The following is a 21558-nucleotide window of genomic DNA, read 5'->3' as shown; positions in this document are numbered from 1 at the left end:
ACGCCGCATGCCCGCTCCGGCGATGGATCATGCCAACTCAAACGATTGCCACATAACCCAACAAGAAACGATGTAACGCCCGAGACATACATATATGTCATTCCACCACGTTGCACCGGCACACATAGGCCTTAAGCCTTTCCCTAACTCAATACATCTCCCGAATATATAAATATCAACCTCATATACAATAACCCCAATCAATACAATCATCACATTCAATCCTCAAACATCATCCAACCATATTTTAACAACCTTAGCAATATATCTATGTCTTTCACACATCAAGCATCAAGATATATATATATATATATATATATATATCATATGAATATTTATTTATATTAATAGATCTATAGAAAGTAACAAGTAGGGATGAATGATCAACCTAGACACTTCTACCATGATGAGATAATGATAGAAGGAGATAGAGATTGCAAAAAGCCCTCACCTTGGCCTTAGATCTGAGAATGGAAAAGAGAGTAGAACCAGATCTGAAGCTTATGGCTTTCCACGAACCAGATCTACAACAAAAAGGATTGGTGCTACCACCAAAGAATCCGGGATGAGAGATCCAAGATAAAAGAGAACAAAGAGATGGAGGAAACGAGAACTAGGGTTCCTTACCTCACCAGCGACCAGATCTAGAAAGAAGACAAGGAGAGATCTGGACATAGAATTGGATCGGTTGATCGGGGATCTCCAACGGCTTGGCTCCAACCTTCAGCAAACGGCGAACACCAAGGAGAGAGAGAGAGAGACGCAGGCGAGAGAGAACGAGAGAGAAGAAAAGAGAAACCTTGACGGCTAGGGTTTTCAGATCTCTCTGGAACTCTGCAAGGCTTCGCTCTGATTTCTAATGGGAGAGAAGAGAAGGAGGAGGCTCCTTTTTATAGGAAAAGAAGAGGAAACCTTAGGGTTTACTACACGGGCCAGAAAAGAAGGATAAAAGCTAATGGACTTTGGTCTAAATCAAGTTAATAATCAAGAAAAACAAAACCATTCCGGTTTGGGAGAACCGGGATGTGACAACTCTACCCCACTTAACTGGGAATTCGCCCCGAATTCCAAACGGAGCAAGGGAAAAACTCAACCATTAAGTAAGAGATTGAGAACTTGTTCAATTCATATTGGTTTGAGTCGAGACTGACCCTCTAGGTTAGGACTAGAGAGTCTTTCCTGGGCTCTGATACTACTTGTGACACCCCGAACCAGCATAGCTGAAATGGTCGGCGATATCATGACACTTGTCTCCAGCCACAAGGCCGAAACAATGTGTCTTTAGGATCCCAGGACGTCTTTGACAAAAACCCACCAATATGAGCCGAACCTGAAATAAAAAGGGAAGAAGGAGGGGTGAGCATTTTGACAAACGCTCAGTGAGGGAAGCTCTAGGAGCCCCGGAATCAATCACCAATAATCATCACACAACATAGCATAAGTATCTAACTTAAACATCCAGTAAGGCAAAAGCAATCAACAAGAAACGAGGATAAACCCCGGCGGTACCAACAATGAGACAACGCCACCTAAATCGGTACCCGCGTTCCTCGTGTTGTCGCGCGAGAACTTTCATGTTGCGTTGTCTCCACGACATCACGCTGTCTCACGCCTTCACGCAATCAAGTTACCGACACCGGTTCACGCTTGATCCGCCACCATGTTCATACGTTCCACGTTGTCTCCACGACATAACGCTTCTACGTTACTTCATTTACAGGCACGCCGCATGCCCGCTCCGGCGATGGATCATGCCAACTCAAACGATTGCCACATGACCCAACAAGAAATGATGTAAAGCCCGAGACATACATATATGTCATTCCACCACGTTACACCGGCACACATAGGCCTTAAACATTTCCCTAACTCAATACATCTCCCAAATATATAAATATCAACCTCATATACAATAACCCCAATCAATACAATCATCACATTCAATCCTCAAACATCATCCAACCATATTTTAACAACCTTAGCAATAGATCTATGTCTTTCACACATCAAGCATCAAGATATATATATATATATATATATATATCATATGAATATTTATTTATATTAATAGATCTATAGAAAGTAACAAGTAGAGATGAATGATCAACCTAGACACTTCTACCATGATGAGATAATGATAGAAGGAGATAGAGATTGCAACAAGCCCTCACCTTGGCCTTAGATCTGAGAATGGAAAAGAGAGTAGAACCAGATCTGAAGCTTATGGCTTTCCACGAACCAGATCTACAACAAAAAGGATTGGTGCTACCACCAAAGAATCCGGGATGAGAGATCCAAGATAAAAGAGAACAAAGAGATGGAGGAAACGAGAACTAGGGTTCCTTACCTCACCAGCGACCAGATCTAGAAAGAAGACAAGGAGAGATCTGGACATAGAATTAGATCGGTTCATCGGGGATCTCCAACGGCTTGGCTCCAACCTTCAGCAAACGGCGAACACCAAGGAGAGAGAGAGAGAGAGACGCAGGCGAGAGAGAACGAGAGAGAAGAAAAGAGAAACCTTGACGGCTAGGATTTTCAGATCTCTCTGGAACTCTGCAAGGCTTCGCTCTGATTTCTAATGGGAGAGAAGAGAAGGACGAGACTCCTTTTTATAGGAAAAGAAGAGGAAACCTTAGGGTTTACTACACGGGCCAGAAAAGAAGGATAAAAACTAATGGACTTTGGTCTAAATCAAGTTAATAATCAAGAAAAACAAAACCATTCCGGTTTGGGAGAACCGGGATGTGACAGTGGTCATGCCGACCATCGTCCAGGAGACAAGCCAAGATAATGTAATAAGATCGTGTGCGACACGAACCAAAGACATGCTCATATGCGGCCAAATCTTACTGGAGTCACCGCTTTGTCAATCGTTAGGGTTTAAAACGTGTGTATGTGCAAAGAGATTAATGTACATTCAGAGGTTTTGAGAGCGGAACTGTAATGACAGGTTCAAGATCTCGGCATTTCCAACCCTGACATGATTATCTAAATGATACATTCGACAAGAAAGTTTTAACAAAGACTAGAACTTGATCCGCACCCCCGTGCGGGTGTTTGATTTAATTTGTCTTCAACGTAAACTCATAAATCGTTGGTTTTATTAAAAATATCCATATATATTTTTTTATGTTTTGTAATTTACATATATAGTAGAATATATTATTTTATAATATAATTTTTTAATAATATATTTTTATTTTGTACATAATACTATATTAATTTTTTTTATAAATTGATGCAGTTTGATGTAATTATACTATTTATCTGTTGTTGTTTTTGTTAATTTATTTTAAAATGAAACATCATACTAAAAATAATAATTGTTTGCATTAGTTTTCTATGAATTATTATTAATTTTATGATATTTTGTTTTCTTGAAAATTTGAACTCTCTAAATTTTTATATTTGACTAAATTAAATAAGGTAATATTGTACTTAAAAGTTGTTTTATATAATATATAATATATATATTAGTTTGTGTTTTTAATTTCACCACAAAGAAACAACAATCATTATAATTAATTAATTTAAATTTATTTTAAATGTAATGGTAGAATCTGTAAATAAAAAGAAATATAAAAGAAAGTAGTTAATTTATTGTAAATGCAATGGTTAAATGTGTAAATAAAAAAAAATATTTAATCTGCTATCCATGTTTCCAAACAATTTTCATTTATTCTACTATCCATGTTTCCAAACATTACTAAAATGTACTTTAGTTTTAATAATATAGATTATTGATAGGAAGTTGCCTTGCGATTCACGTCAGAAAGACAAACCCTCTTCCAGGTCAAGAACATGAATTTTCTTACATTAAGAATGAAGACATGGAAGCTGTACGTAATACAAACACAAACTCTGTTTCTTGAAACTCCCCCACTTACAAAAACGTAATTTTCTTTTATCTTACTCACTCTAACAACAAATTTTATGACTTTATTGACAAAAAAAATTGAAAATTCAATCGTATCGTAAACCAAACTCCACCATATGGTTTTTACCAACTGTAGTAGGCCCGAGCCGCCGTATCCCCACCGTATATCCCACCACCGGCGAAACAAGACGAGGGAGAACTCATGAGCTCTTGACAAGGCTCAGGCGTTACGTCGTCCGAGAATCCAGAGACGTTGGAGCATACCCAAGATTCTGAACTCGTTTGTAAATGAATATCCGAGAGACAGATGGACGTGAACGGAGACTCTCCGATTCCGGTGAACTTCCCGGCCAATCCTATACCTTCCCCGGTAAAATTCCGCATGAGGACATGTGTCACGACTGGGAGCGCGTCCCGGTCGTACTTATCATCCGCATGGGACCCGGTGTGTCCGTCTGCTACGATGGCTGTGTCTACACGTGAGAGAATAACGCCAGAGATTGTGATATTACGTATATACCCTCCTCTGCCTCTGGTGGTTCTGAACGCTACGCCTACGTGTGAGCTTTGTATGGTGAGAAGCTCCACGGTCACGTCGGAGATTCCTCCTGACATCTCGCTCCCGAAGGAGATGGCGGCGCCTGTGGGAGATTTTAAGCTGAGGTTACGAATATGGACGTTGGTGGTTGGACGGTTGTAGTTTATACCGTACTGGTCCCAGCCACTTTTGAGAGAGATCGTATCGTGGCCAACGTTGATGGTTGAGTCTTCGATACAAACATTGTCCGAAGAATCTACACAAGAAAAAACATTATAGAAATTATTTACTGCGGGTTTGACATTTTTAAAATTTTCCATAATGTCATAAGCTCAGATATATAAACTTTTGTGTCCTTATTCTCCATACATAATGACCTATATACAACTAAAATTATCGTATAAAATCGAAATGCCCTAAGCAGTTTTTTTTTGTCTATGCTCTAGACTGCGTTTGGTTAGCTAACGAACAGTAATGCTACTAGGCCTGGGCAAAAAAATAAGAACCGAACTGGAACCGAACCGAAATACCTAAAACCGGAACCGTACCGACACCTTTAAATATCCGAACGGTTCCTATATTTCTATATCCGAAATAACCGAACCAAAGCGGAACCAAACCGAAAACCGAACGGATACTCGAATATATAAAAATATTAATTATATATACATATAATATATACATATAACATAACTAAATATATATTTTTAATTTAAAAATCTATTAAAAGTATCCAAAAATATTCGAAGATACCTAAACTATTATAAAGTATCCGAACTATCCGAAAGTATCTGGATAGTTTTATCCGAAATATCGAAAGTAATCCGAAATATTCAAAGGAATCCGAAATATCCAATTTTTTAATCTAAAATCATCATAATTATTTGATATTTTATCCTAAATAATTGATATTTTACCGAACTACCCGAACCCGAACCGGAACCAAATGAGAACCGATTTTTTTCCAGTTCCTAGTTTTACTATCCGAACCGAACTAAACCCGAAACTATATGAACCGAACTAGACCGAAAATAGGTCAGATAGTAAATGGATCCTCTAGCCCCTTACCCGAACTACCTGAAACCCTAAATACCCGAACCGATACCCGAAATGCCCAGGGCTAAAACATGACGAAATGGTTTCGTACCTGGGACAACTCCAAGAACGTACGGAGAATCAACGGTTGTTTCGATCAAAACTTTTCGGATATGAACATGACTGCAATAAACAGGGTGTATGTTGACAGAAGGTGCGTTCAAGAAGGTTAGATTGGATATAAGGATGTTTTTGGATGAGACTAATTCGATGATATGAGGTCGGCTATAGTTCAAGGTTCCCGACTCAAACCACTCCCACCAAACTGCACCCTGACCATCAAATGTTCCGTTATCACCTGCCATATATATAAAAGTTCAAGTCTCAATGTCGTCAGGTCAGACACTTTGGTCATGATGGTGTGGACAGTTATTATTATTATTATTATTTTTTGGTAAAATGTTAAGACATTTATTTGTTATTTACCGGTGATGACTACGTCTAGTAGATTGTCTCCGTTGATCAAACTTCTGTACCTCTTTCCACGACCATATGACGGTAGAGAACTGACAGTGTCCCAGTGCGATTGGTCCTAGCCACGTTAAAGAGAAACAACAATGTTACCATATTAACCAAGGCTATGTACAAAAGAAACTTTAAACCAATATCATACCGGCGATGCAAGAATGGTTGCTCCTTTCTCCAAGAAGAGAGTGAGATGGCTGGTGAGATTGAAGCTTCCCGTGAGCCATTTCCCTGGTGGGACGTAAAGCTGAGCACCGCCTTTATCTGCGAAGGACTTGAGGTAGAAAATAGCGTTCTGGAAAGCAAGCGTGTTCAGATAATTGCCGTCTCCAACGGCTCCAAACTCGAGGATGGAAACGCTGTGAGGTCTAGGGTCTAACTTGAAATGATCCTTGCATATGGCATCATTGCTTTCTCCTCTGATCAATAATATATTGGTGAATGCCAGTAGCCAGACCAATGCCACCTGCATAACAAAACAAAAAAAATCCTGGAAATTGAGTTTTTTTGATAGCTGACTAATAAATAACATTAACTCTCTTCCTTCCTTGATGTCAACATAGGAATTTCCGAAAACTAAAATTCTATCTGAAAATTTCATATGATTTTTCATTCAGACAAGAACTGATGTGAAGATCCAAGAAGGTAGAAACAGAACACGTAAGTACAAAACAGAGGAAAAAATCGAAAATCTAACAGAGATTGCTAGATTTTGCTCTGCTGAGAGATGTCCTATTCTCAAACGGATAACACAGAGCTGATGTTTGCAAGAGTTGGAACAAACAACAGAAGCAAGTGAGAGAATCATAGACTTAAAACTAGAACACATAAGAGATTCATCTACAAAATTTCATACTTTGGAATTGCAGACGGCAATTAAAACAAAAGGACTGAATAAAAAGGGAGAAACGTACTTACTGGCATCTTCATGAACTCAGAAACTTAAGTTCCTGAGGAAGGAGAATCGTCGTGAGGACAGAAAGAAAGGAGGAAATGAAGAAGCAAGAGAGTCCGATGGCAACTACATGTGTTATTATTTGTTTAACGCACTGTTTGTTGGAATTGCTATCAAATCAATACTATTAATAATAATCATTACTGTCATCGATTTTGTTTTGATCCGGATATTTAAACATTAATTTTAACATTAAAGGACCATATAGTACTATAATTCACTCAGATCTTGGAGCGACATTTCAGCATTCTCTCCCTAAACAAAAATTAATTAGTGAGACATACACATGATTATTCACTGCAAATAGCTTGATTGATAATAGCTTAAATTCAACCGATGAAGAAGCTAATTAAATCGTTTACAGGAGAGTTTATTACTTATCAGTAAGTAATCCATATGCTTGTTCCTTCAGTGATCCACATTTTTAATAAAAAAATATTTATATTATGTTTATACGTGAATTTGGCTCGCATCTGTTTTCGTCTATCAACTATTAATCCTACTTGTTATAATATAAATATAATTTAATTAATTACTTATGCAAATCCATAATCTAAGTTTTTGTCTTCAACGACTGGACCAGCATATCTTGCCGACACGACTATTCTACAATCTGAATAGCTATAAGTCTAAATCTAGTTGAAAAAATTAAGAATAGTTAGTACAATTGAATATGTACCATTACTGGTTTGTCTCGATATTGCTATGTGCTAGTGGCTATACAAATCATAAAATGCTATGAAATTAAAATACTGATTACAGGGTTATTTATTTAAGTATAAAACCACCATTAACTGGTTATAAAAACAACTAAAATTAACTTTTGAAAACTAAGATTAGAGGATTTAATCAGTAGATAGAGAGAGCCAAGAGAAGAGAAGTAGAATATGATGTGTAAAATGACAGATGGAGTTCATGTGGTCTGCTTTGATTGGAGCAAGCAGCCGTTTGGATTTACTATATAGAAAATGAGTAATTAATAGTATATAATTTGGTAGAGGGGTTAGTATAATAGTAATATATAGTTTTATAACATAATAAGAGAACTCTTTTTTTGGTGCAACGAGAACTCATTAATCTAACTTTTCAAAGATTACTCATGAAGAGTATGTAAGAATATACACAAGCAAATCAAGCAAGTACTATTGAAGTATTTATTTATTTATTTTCGTCTAGCAATATATTATACCACTAATTATTAATTTCGTAAACATGATGATGTGGGCTTACAGACTAATCAATCTTGTTTTATACATAAAAGAAGAACATTTAGGTTTATTAAAAACAAATTAGTACGATTAAGTGTAGATGTAAAGAGGACACATAAGCAGTAGCACATGTGCTTTAGGCAGTGAAGAAAACGGGACCCACAAGCAATCATCGGATGGGAAATGCCAGCCTGGCTTTTTGACAGAACATTTTGCATAACCACATATGCTAATGCTGCTTTCACACATTTGATTTTTCACACCTATTTCTAATTTATTTTTGATACATTTGCGCAATATCAAATCAAATACACTTATCATTATTATTTTGAGCAAACAAAAATCGATGGGCAGACCAAATTAATGTGGAGAATTCAACTAAGTGCATATGATTGTTGAAATTACTAAGATATGATTTGATTTTCTGTTGACTATGACATCTCATTGAAGATAGAGTAATGATTATAGTCAATATGCATTGTGAATAGATATCACGAACAGTATGTTAGTATTATTTTATTTTCTTAACTGATTTGAATTGACATACCTATGTAATATAGCTTATTAGTTATATAAAACGTATAGAGAATCTTCATGTGTCGGGATTAATGGCCTTGACGTTTACGCTATTTTAGTATGTACAAATTAAACCACGTAGATTTAACTTTTAAGAAGTTGAAGCTCAATATATAGCTTCTTCATCATATTCGTGTAAGTTATCAATTATAATTAGTTACATGGTCTCTTTCATATTTGTTGGAATCTTATGAAACGGAGCGGGTCATATACTCATGTCGGGTTATAATTATGTTAATATCTAAGAAACAAAATGATTATATTTTAGTTTTAGTCGTGTGGTCACTATAATTATGCTATGTGATTTCCCTTGATCAATAAGTTCAGAGAGCTATTTAACTACTCATTATGAATTTGTATTTATTTAACAATATAATCAATTAATTTATATATCACCCTTTTGCCTTCTTGGACGTAATATCTCCCACGACTTGTCCATGACTTCACTCTATTAAACTCATCCACTGCATAGATTAAACAGTTTTAAGACCGTTTGTGAAAAGGCTGCGCAAACAACACCAACATGAACACTTATATTCATAAACCAGAGGACTTCTGTAGTAATGATGCTCGGACTCCTCTCTGGAATAAATATGTGGAAAATAGAGTATTCTTCTTGTTTAAAATGTTGAATAAAAAGAAAATGGATATCCGCTATTCAATCTAAAGATGTTTGACACACCGAAACAAACATAATACAATTCGGTGAACCAAACTAACTCTAAACCAACACGATAGTTAGCTCAACTGTTTTGAGTAAAGATGACTACCATATTCTAACATACAATAAAACAGTCTTTACTAACTTCTTGCCAAAAAAAGGACGTAGTTCCTTGTATCGGAGAAGGAGGTTGATAGATTAGCTTAGATATGTTGAGATATAGACTCTGTTGTGAATTTCTTTGGATCCCTTTTGTGGTTGCGGCAGAGACCCCACTCCTTAGTTTTCACACTTTCTCAAACTCTTTTGTTCTACTCTACTACTCGTGTTAATTGGAACACAATATCGTTTCAAGACATGCGAGAATAATTTATGATTTTCCTTACGTACTAGCCATTGATTACGGCCATATCCATGATAATTACGGGATTCTGTGAAACTGCGAGATTTGAAAAGAGACTAAAAACACTTGGACTACTTTTTTAACAAGCAGTAATCAGTAATCAATGCTCCAATTGCATGCTAACTAATGCTCATCAGTCGTCACTTTAACAATGATGACAGCCAAAAGCGTGCAATAATAGGTATACCTGAAATATAAAGGTTGAGCCCGTCTCAAACCACAATACTTTTTGTTTTAAAAATATAATGTTAAACAATATATGAGGTTCAGATGAGGTTTCTGCTCAAGTTGTCACCAGTGTTGTTCGTTGCAAGAATTCCGGTTGGTTATAGGCTATTTGGTCTATGTTCTTTAATCTATGGTAGTTTGCCTTTGGGTTTCTCACAAAGAGTGTAGGTATCAAGTTTAAGTTCCAGATGTTGGTATGCAGCCCGGTTGTTTGGGTTCTTGTTCTCCTTCTTGGGTTTAGTTTCCAGTGATGTTCCTATGTTCCGCTGGCTTTGTATTCCACCCTTGTATCCTTCAATGTTATTAATGAAACCAGATGGAAAAAAAAAAATCGATTCCATATTCATTCCTTTTAACCTAAAACATAAGTTCCGGGGTCACACATATATATTTAGGGCTGGGCAAAAAATCCGAATCCGAAGAACCTAACCAAACCCGATCCGAAATTGATTAAATATCCGAACGGGTTCGAAATTTTGGTATTTAAAGAACTCGAACCGAATCTGACCCGAACCGAAGTATTCCGGGTACCCGAATATATCCAAAATAGATTTCTATACCCCTATATAAATATATTTTAGATTTAATGTATATTAAAAACATCCAAAATATATAAAATATTTTTAAATTGCCCAAAATACTTGAAAATATATATAAATAGTCACAAGTAAATGTCTAAAATAGCTAGAATATACTCAAAACACCAAAAATACTTGAAATATCTATTGATTATCTATCCAAATATTCGAACCAAATCAAATTATATGTTAAGTTTAGGTATTTTGACATATGTTATTCAAATTTGTATGTAATATATTATTTTGTTTATAGGTTTTGAGAAATTTAAAGTATATAATGAATTTTAAAAATTTTAAAATAATTTTAATGAGTTATCCAAACCCGAATCGAACCCGCAAACATCCGAACCGAATCCGAACCGAAACTTAGAAATACCCGAATGGGGGTGAAATCTTTGACCCCGAAAACCCGAAACCCGAAACCCGAGTAGATCCGAACCGAACCAGAGTGGGTACCCGAACGCCCACCCCTATATATACTTATGTTTAAAAGGGATGAAACATGGAATCGAGCTTATGTTTCCTTCTAAAACTTAAGTTCCGCGCGCGAAAGCTTCAATAGCATCTCTTTTTTTTTGGGGGAATATAGAGCATCGGCCCCATGAAGAGGCGAGGATATTGTAGAGAATGCTAATTGCTAAACCAGTTATGTGCGTCTCTAGCGACCCTTCAACTTTGTTTTTACCTATAGATTAAAAGAAATTATTACATTACATAATCATCAGTTAAATCACACCAAAAATTATTACATTACCCTGAGGTTGTAAATATGTATCATCCTTTTTAAAATTACTACTTCATTCACTATAAGAAAGGAGAAACAGCAAAACATAAATGTTGATCTTGTTTAGAAACGTGTGTTGCAAGCATTTCCATACCGCTAGCTGAACAAACTCTCTAATCCATATTATATCAAACTACCAATGTTTTTGCTGTTGATATAGTCCATTTTCTTGATCACACATTAAGAAGCAGACTAAAAGTTAAGCCCACGATTGGCCCAGTGGATTTGATCCACGTCTTCAATTTCTGTCATATGTACTACTCAAATACGCCGGGAAAAAAATAAGAGGAAACGTCAAAATAGTCTATTTTTAATTAAATGCATTTCAGTTGAACCAAAAAAAAAGTCTATACATTGATATATGTATGTTATTTGTTATGAAAGACAGTCAGCCGTAATGTTTGAATATATAAAAAAGATGTGGGGTCCGCTGTACTATTTGCACAGTGAATTCTTTTTCTATATAAACGATCGATCGTTTATAAAACACACCTCAACCTTCTCTTCTCTCTTTAATAAATTCTTTCTATCAGTGTTATTAATTTTACGGGTATAAATTTTCCCTTTATTTAAATTCCCGCGATACAATAAAATTCCAGTTCTTTTTATAACACGTTATCAGCACGATCACTCTGCGATTCGGTAAAATTTATTTGTATCATTTATACCCTGTTATAATGGTCTGTATACCGCCTCTACTATTATTTATATCATGTTATAATGGCCGGAATACCGCCTATATTATTTACTAGCAATTTAATTTATTTATTGGTCGGCCGAGCCGCCTTATATTCTGTTTATTATTTATTGGTCGGCCGAGCCGCCTTATATTCTGTTTATTATTTATTGGTCGGCCGAGCCGCCTTATATTCTGTTTATTATTTATTGGTCGGCCGAGCCGCCTTATATTCTGTTTATTATTAATTGGTCGGCCGAGCCGCCGTATAATTTATTTATTACTCTGCATTGATCGGCTGAGCCGTTGCATGATTTGTTGTCATAACATAAATATTTCATTGCCATAATTTTTACTTTTATGAAATTTTATAGATTTGATTGACCGTTTAATACGATATTTTCAGACTGATTTTTAGTGCACTCGATTTAACCCCAACGGTCACAAAGAAATTTTTCAAAATTTCCCCTTTCTCCAACGGTCATGAACAGTAATTTTCATCTATAAATACAACTCATTTTCACTCCATTTTCTCATCCAAAACATTTCATCTTCTCTCAAAAATTCAAATCGCTCTCCTCCGATTTTTCATTTCAAGAAAGATGATTCGCGCACTTTTGTTTTTATGTGCCATTTTTATTTGTGTTTCTATTTATGGTTTATTCGTTGGAGAATTTACTCCGAGTGAATTTAAGATGAATATCGGTTTAATTTTCTTTACATCGCTTCTCCTTGTAATTGCTTGCATGATTAATGTAAACGGTTCCTTTTAATATCAATAATATTCTAATAATTTTTATTTATGTACTTTAGAAATACAAATGGCAAAAATCGAGAAACTTCAGTTTCCGGCATTGGAAGTAACTGGGACAAACTACACGGCATGGGTTACAAACATGGAGCTTCATCTAGATTCCGAGAAAATACTCGAAACAATAAAGAAGGCAATATATCAACCTCTCATGAAAAGGCTAAGGCCGTGATATTTCTGAGAAGGCATCTAGATGAAAATCTTACGCATGATTATGCGAGAACCAAAGATCCCTTAGATCTTTGGAAAGCTCTGAAGGAGAGGTTTGATAACCAAAAGAAAATTACTCTCCCCCATGCACTCGATGAGTGGAAAAATCTACGATTTCAAGATTTTGAAAAAGTGGAAACGTACAATTCCGCTATATTGAGAATAGCGGCGCAATTAGATTATTGCGGTAAGCCTGTCTCGGAAGCAGAAATGCTCGAGAAAACTTACCAAACGTTCCACAAAAATCATTATGTTCTACAAGAACAATATAGAAATTGTGGGTATACGAGGTTCTCTGAACTCGCTGTGGCGCTTATAATAGCGGAGAGAAATAATGAACTCCTCATTAAAAACCACAATGCCCGACCCACGGGAACCAAAGCATTTCCTGAGGTAAATGCAACGGATATAAAAAATCCGGAAAAAGGAAATTATTCCTATCGTGGGCGTGGTCGTGGCCGTGGTCACAATCGTGGTTTTGGTCGTGGTCGTGGTTATCGATTTAACCGCAACCATGAAAGGAGTAACAACCCAAGAGGAAGGGGATCCAACACATGGAATCGATCTGATCGGGTAAAAGGAAAAGAAACCCAAGAAAACCCTACTCATAAAAATGAGAACGTCTGTTACAGATGTGGATCGAAGGGACACTGGTCTCAAGTATGTCGAACTCCTCGGCATCTATGCCAATTGTACCAAGAATCTATTAAAGGCAAGGCAAAGGAAGTAAATCTCAATGAACACCTTGTGGGTACAACATCGACATACCTCGAATCCTCTGACTTTATGGGAGATTTCGACGAGGCCACTCATCAAAATAATTGAAGTGCTTGTACTGATCAAGCTTAATAATGCCTAGTGATGCCATAAAATATTATGTATTTCACTTTCAAAATAATGTTGTATTTCAAAATATCTAATGTATAATTATTGTGTACTTGTTATTGATGCATAATATGTTTACTTATGAAAGTTTATTTTCTTTATTGATATTAACTGTGTGTTACAGAAATGGATAAGAAAGCAAATGGAACAACAACTAAACAAATTGGTAGAGAAGTTTGCATACCAGATAGTGGCACAACGCACACTATACTGAAGGATAAGAGATATTTCTCTACTTTAAAGTCAGTAAAAATGACTATAAACACAATATCAGGTCCTACAGACCTGATCGAAGGAATTGGCAAGGCGAACTTTATGTTGCCTAATGGAACAAAGTTTTCCATAGATAATGCCTTATATTCTCCAAATTCTAAGAGAAATTTGTTGAGTTTCAAAGATATATACCGTCAAGGGTATAACACTCAGTCTGCAACTGAGAATGGAAAGAAGTATTTGTATATAACTTCTGAAAAATCAGGCAAAGGCCTTGTACTGGAAAAATTTCCAGAACTTCCTTCTGGATTGCATCACACTTATATTGATGCTATAGAATCACATCTTGTGATAAAAAGAAATCCAGAAGATGTTACATTATGGCATGATCGCCTTGGTCATCCAGGCACTACAATGATGCGAAAAATCATTGAAAGCTCACATGGTCATTCAATAAAAACCCAAGATATATACCAAAGTAATAAAATGACATGTGATGCGTGTGCTCTTGGGAAATTAATCATAAGACCATCACCAACCAAAGTTGACAAAGAATCACCAAAGTTTTTGGAAAGAATCCAAGGTGATATTTGTGGACCAATACATCCACCGTGTGGACCATTCTACTACTTTATGGTATTAATCGATGCATCGAGTAGATGGTCACATGTTTGTTTGTTATCATCTCGAAATATGGCATTTGCGAGATTTCTAACTCAGATAATCAAATTAAGAGCACAGTTCTCAGATTATCCAATTAAAAGAGTTAGATTAGATAACGCTGGTGAATTCACATCCCAAGCTTTTAATGATTATTGTATGGTATCAGGGATTGAAGTAGAGCATTCTGTTGCTCATGTTCATACACAAAATGGTTTGGCAGAATCATTAATTAAACGGCTGCAACTAATTGCAAGGCCATTGATCATGAGATCAAAACTCCCAACCTCTGTATGGGGACATGCTATTTTGCATGCAGAAGCACTAATTCGGATAAGACCAAGTGCATACCATAGATATTCCCCATTACAGTTAGCATTTGGAAAAGAACCAAATATCTCTCATCTAAAAATCTTTGGTTGTGCGGTTTATATTCCAATAGCACCACCACAACGTACAAAGATGGGACCGCAAAGACGGTTGGGAATATATATTGGCTATGATTCTCCATCAATAATAAGATACCTAGAACCACAAACTGGTGATGTGTTTACGGCACGATTTGCCGATTGTCATTTCAATGAGAAAGAATTCCCAACTCTAGGGGGAGACAATAAACAAGTAGGAAAAGAGATCAAATGGAGTGTACCATCGTTATTACACCTTGATCCTCCTACGAAACAGTCAGAACTAGAAGTTCGACGTATCATGCATTTACAAAATATAGCAAATCAGCTACCTGATGCATTTGCTGATACCAAAATGGTAACTAAATCACATATACCCGCTGCAAATACTCCTGCTCGTATTGAAATACCACAAAATGGTGGAACGGCAGTTGATACACGTGAATCAGGAACACGTTTAAAGCGCGGTAGACCTATTGGTTCAAAGGATAAACTTCCTAGAAAACGTAAGGAATGTGAAAAGCATGATACTCCCAAAATAACAGAAAATATTTTGGACGAAGAAAATTGTGAATCTAATGACAATATAAAGCATCTTGAATCTGAAGGAAATCATGAGATTTCTATCAATTACATCCATAATGGAAAGATATGGAAACGAAATGAGATGGATGATATTGATGACGTTTTCTCATACCTTTTAGCAAAGGAAATAAATGAAGAAAACGAAGATCCAGAACCAAAGTCTGTATATGAATGTCAAAAGAGACATGACTGGATAAAATGGAAAGATGCAATTCAAGTCGAATTAGATTCGCTTAACAAACGAAATGTATTCGGACCTATTGTGCTCACACCCAAAGATGTAAAACCAGTTGGGTACAAATGGGTGTTTGTCCGAAAAAGAAATGAGAAAAACGAGATTACAAGATACAAAGCTCGTCTCGTAGCCCAAGGTTTCTCTCAAAGGCCAGGAATTGATTATGAGGAAACTTATTCTCCTGTCATGGACGCAATCACATTTAGATTCCTGATGAGCCTAGCGGCCAATGAAAATTTAGAAATGCGTCTCATGGATGTCGTTACGGCATATTTATATGGATCATTAGATACTGATATCTATATGAGAATCCCAGATGGATTTAAAATGCCAGAAACGTTAAGTTCCAAACCTAAAGAGTTATGTGCAATAAAATTGCAAAGATCATTATATGGGTTAAAACAATCTGGACGAATGTGGTATAATCGTCTCAGCGAACACTTAACAAAAGAAGGATACACGAATGATCCTATATGCCCTTGTGTTTTCATAAAGAAAACAACATCCGGATTTGTGATAATCGCGGTGTACGTTGATGATCTTAATATTATTGGAACTCAAAACGAAATCCAAAAGGCATCAAACTATCTGAAAGGAGAATTTGAGATGAAAGATCTCGGCCAGACAAAATATTGTCTAGGATTACAAATTGAGCATTCTCGAAAGGGTATATTTGTACACCAGTCTACATATACCAAACGAGTATTGAAACGCTTTAACATGGATAAAGCAACTCCTCTTAGCACCCCGATGGTCGTTAGATCACTTAATGTTGAAAATGATCCGTTTCGACCATCTGAGGAAAATGAAGAAATACTTGGTCCTGAAACTCCATACTTAAGTGCAATTGGAGCTCTTATGTATCTTGCAAATTGTACTCGACCTGACATATCTTTTGCCGTTAATCTTTTAGCGAGATTCAGTTCGTCTCCTACGCGAAGACATTGGAATGGAATTAAACATGTCTTTCGTTACCTTCAAGGAACAACTGATTTAGGCTTGTTTTATCCTAAAAGTTCAAAAGGTCAAATGATTGGTTTTGCAGATGCAGGTTATTTGTCAGATCCACACAAAGCTCGATCCCAGACAGGATATGTTTTTACAATTGGAGGCACCGCCATATCTTGGCGTTCTCAGAAGCAGACACTTGTTGCTACTTCTTCAAATCACGCTGAGATCATTGCACTCCATGAAGCAAGTAGAGAATGTGTATGGCTAAGATCAATAAGCCGACACATCTGTTCAAGCAGTGGGATTGACGAAAATACGGAGCCAACTATTCTATATGAAGATAACGCGGCATGTGTTGCTCAAACGAAGGAAGGATATATCAAAAGCGATAGAACCAAACATATACCTCCGAAGTTCTTCTCATACACTCAAGAGCTCGAGAAGAATAAAGAGATTGAAGTAAGATATGTTCGATCATGCGACAATGCAGCCGACCTCTTCACAAAATCACTCCCTACCTCGGTATTCAGAAAACACATCCACAACATTGGGATGCGCTATCAGAAGGATCTATGACTGTTCATTCGAGGGGGAGCTTACGTAGTTGTACTCTTTTTACCTTACTATGGTTTTTCCCATTGGGTTTTCCTGGAAAGGTTTTTAACGAGGCAACAAAGACGTTAAGCGAGAGCGGATAGTGACACCGATCCCCAAGGGGGAGTGTTATGAAAGACAGCCAGCCGTAATGTTTGAATATATAAAAAAGATGTGGGGCCCGCTGTACTATTTGCACAGTGAATTTTTCTTCTATATAAACGATCGTTTCGATCGTTTATAAAACACACCTCAACCTTCTCTTCTCTCTTTAATAAACTCTTTCTATCAGTGTTATTAATTCTACGGGTATAAATTTTCCCTTTATTTAAATTCCCGCGATACAATAAAATTCCAGTTCTTTTTATAACATTATTAACTTATTAGGGTTTAAAAAGAGTAAAATTAAGAAGAATGAAGAAGAGACAGAGAGCAGATATGAAAGAAACAAAGACTTGAAAAGAAAGAGTCTTCCATGGTCAAGACTTGAAGAGAAGAGAGTTTAGTGATTGATTAGCTTAAAAGTGTGTCAGATACATTGTATTGTGGAGAGAATCACTAGATACAGTGTACTACGTACTGCGTGTGTTATTATCGAGCGATCTAGAGTTTTTGTTCATAACATGCTCCTCCACTTCTTCCCTCCATTAACAGTGGAAGAGTTGTCATCCGCTGCGTCTTCCCCGCCAGAATGTTCAGGTACGCTCCTCCTCTTCCTAACCACGTGCTGCCATATGTTCTGAAGTGCCTCTATGCGCACAGGTTTGATAAGATAATCAACCGCACCGTACATTACTGCCTTTAGAACCACACTCTTTGAATTATCCGCAGACATCACTGAGTTTAAAACAAATTTCACGAAAAAAATAGATCCTTGTTAGAACAAAAAGATTCAAACTTAAAAAAGAGATATAAAACAACACGTACTGATAACAGGCAAGTCCATCTCAAGACCGATATGTTCAAGAAGCTCGAAGCCGTCCATGTCAGGCATGTGAACGTCGCTGATGACAATATCGAATCCATGTTTGTTCTTCCGGAGCAGAGACAATGCCATCTCCGCTCTGTTGCATTTCGTTACTAAAAACAGAGAGAGATTCATCAAATCAAGTTAAGACAGAACTGTTTTGAGTCTCCTAACTAACTAACTAGGATCTTCCTTTTGGATTGACAGTTAAAAACCAAACACTCAAGTCAAAGCTCAACAACATCATAAAATTACTAAACCGAGACAAAACAAAGATCTTATCTTATTTAACATTTTACCAAAAAAAAAACAAAGATCTTATCTTTGATTTTCGAACCTTCGTAACTACAAGCCCTGAGCATCCTCTCTAAGATTGTAAGACAAGTCGGGTCATCATCAACCACTAGAACTCGAAGACCCGACGAAAACATCTCCACCACCGACTCACAAGCGTAGAAAGAGAGAGGCAGGGTTGGTGAGGTGAGACTTAATTAAGAAGTTGAAGAAAACATGGCTTTGTCTCCATCCATCGGTTATTTTAACGAAAGAAAGTAAAGTTAATTTTATGCAAAAAAAAGAAAAGAAAATAAAGTAAAGCTAATCTTACAATTTAAATGTGAAACAGAAGAAAATGGTGGTACAAATTATATTTTCTTCTTTGTAAATGAGGACTTCAGATGCCTTTGACTTTTCTTCTTTCTCTACATTTATTTATTTTCAATTTAGATCCTTTTTCTTTCTTTTTCTTTTCGATTTTTACAAGTTAAATTTTCTCGGTCTATTAGACTGTATTTTAATTTCTGGCCAAGTTCAAACAGGGAAGCTGCTAAGGTACATTCTATAATTGTTTGTTGTATTAGTTGATCCTTTTTCTTCTAGTCGTCAGCTCATAATACAACAAGTGATTCACTCCTCACGCTTTGTACGTTTGAATGGTTGCATCTGTAGTTTGAGATATTATTGTAAATATTGAAACAATCTTTATAAACAGATTCCATGTGTGACATCTATTGTGGCATTTAGTTTAAGGAACTGAAGGTGGAGTTTCCATATATAACGTTCTAAATCATATTCTTTGCAGGAGAGAAAGAAGATTATCTAAGCAATGAGAGAGGATGATCAAAGAAGCCATGTTTTAAAGATGGCTACAGATCACTTTGGAAGTATGGTAAAAAAACCTTTAATTATTTTCTCTTGGAGTTTTGTTTGCCACTTATACTACTTGGCTGTTGACTTATATTGGTTTTTCAGATAATACCTTGACTACTGTGTGTGCTTGCATGTATTTTCTTTCTAATTGATGACAAAAAGCTAGCTAGTGACCAATTTGGTTTCCCTGAACCAAATAATAAATTGGTGGATTCTATACACGTGTCTTCTGATCCTTCTGAAACTTCTTCAACCTTGTGCAGATTATTGTTCGTGTGCTGGAGGCACCTTAAAGAATCTAGTTAGAATAGGTTTGTGTACGTTTATATTGAAAAGCACTATAAGATAAAGTTTTAATGTACTTAGTGTCATTTCTTCAATCTAGACTTCTCCTCTTTGATTTCTTTAGGCTATATGTGACTAAAATGTTGAGTTCTTCCAGTATTTGTTTTTTTTTTTCTTAACGTATGACTCCACAATTGTATGTGCAGAATGGTAGGAGACCACTATTGCAGCTACTTTATCCAAATTCTTCACGGTATTTCAGTAATGATGATTTGCCCTCTCTTGATCTGTATGTTCCATCACTGTGCTTAATGCTATGCTTATATAACCCCTACTATCTACTTAACTAAAATGCTATCATTTTTCTTTCTTGTGGAATTGGATGTATAACCTGTCTGTCTTTACCATTCACTTTCAGGATAAGCCAGAGACATTGTCTGAAACAAAGGACTCAGATGGTAAAGAATCTGTTGAGAAGGCGAAAGATGAACGAAAGTGCTATCAAAATACCAGAAACCAAAAGACTAGAATGATGCAGCCAGCTTTGCTGAACCACAGTTTTGTGTGTCTTTTCAAACAAGTTACTAGGTTCGGAGTCTTTTTTCCTTCTATAGTTCTATTACATTCATGCAGCTTAAAAACCACTGTTACGATGTATTCAAACTCAAACGGTAAGTCGGTAACTGCAAGTGAGTTTCTTCTGGAAGACTTTCTTTCCATATTAGCTTTGTTCTTAGAACCCTTGGACTCAAACTGGCCAGAGTGTGTTGTCTCTCTCGCCTTCTCAGCCTTGGACTTGTGGATACTCTCCATAAGCACACAGTTGTTCTTGAACACATTACATTACACTTCACTTTCATATACATGTCGTGGTACATGTGCTTGTTAATCTTGTTGATCTCACGTTACTTGACAAGGAAACGCCTCAACACCCTCATTCTTCTCATTGACATGATCTTGGCCCACTGTATGTATAATTTTTGAAAACTGAAAAAGTCCAACAAACATTTTTGTAACGTCTATTATAATTGTTTTACTAGATCTTGCGCGGATTTTTGTTTTCATTTATTTTTATATAAATTTTTTTTTTCAATTCTAAATTGGTATATATTATAATAGATATGTGTCTATCAATTTTTAAAACATAATAAGTTTACTGTATATTTTTTTCATTGAATAGATTGCTTCAAAATTTCACATGTATTTGTATTTTCTTCTATATATATATTTTTAGATTATTATTTCATTTTTAAAATCATAACTATATATATAAAGATTAGTAAAATATTGTTTTATTGTCATATTCAAAGATATTGTAACATTTCACAAATTTAGAAATTTTTTTAAAAATTAAAATTTTCACTTCATAGATTTATATTATCGAGTAAATAATTAAACATTTAGTTTTTGTTTAATTTTTAAAATAAACTATATAGTTTAAAATTTGTTTTCATTGGTTTAAGGTAGTAAAGATTAATCATAGTTAGATAATCTGATTTTTGTTATCTAAAAAAAAATCTTTATAATTTTAAAAGTTAACATCGATAAATATTTAAATA

At 35.9% G+C, this 21558-nt stretch overlaps 2 protein-coding genes across 2 annotated transcripts; both read right to left on the bottom strand.

Moving 5' to 3' along the window:
- Positions 1–3801: 3801 nt before the first annotated feature.
- LOC106358152 (probable polygalacturonase) lies at positions 3802–7111 on the bottom strand. The gene is made up of 5 exons (XM_013797903.3): positions 6897–7111; positions 6127–6444; positions 5940–6045; positions 5566–5811; positions 3802–4674 (listed from the first exon to the last, which is right to left on the bottom strand). The coding sequence occupies exons 1-5, from the start codon at positions 6906–6908 to the stop codon at positions 4004–4006; spliced, it is 1353 nt and encodes a 450-aa protein (XP_013653357.1). The 5' UTR covers positions 6909–7111; the 3' UTR covers positions 3802–4003.
- A 10973-nt stretch (positions 7112–18084) lies between these two features.
- LOC106356389 (two-component response regulator ARR1) lies at positions 18085–19141 on the bottom strand. The gene is made up of 3 exons (XM_013796149.3): positions 18903–19141; positions 18526–18678; positions 18085–18435 (listed from the first exon to the last, which is right to left on the bottom strand). The coding sequence occupies exons 1-3, from the start codon at positions 18994–18996 to the stop codon at positions 18215–18217; spliced, it is 468 nt and encodes a 155-aa protein (XP_013651603.1). The 5' UTR covers positions 18997–19141; the 3' UTR covers positions 18085–18214.
- Positions 19142–21558: the final 2417 nt, after the last annotated feature.

This window comes from Brassica napus, chromosome C3 (genome assembly GCF_020379485.1).
Source record: "Brassica napus cultivar Da-Ae chromosome C3, Da-Ae, whole genome shotgun sequence".
NCBI lineage: Eukaryota > Viridiplantae > Streptophyta > Magnoliopsida > Brassicales > Brassicaceae > Brassica > Brassica napus.
Note: the sequence above shows the minus strand (reverse complement) of the source record. Positions and strands in the feature narration are given on the sequence as shown.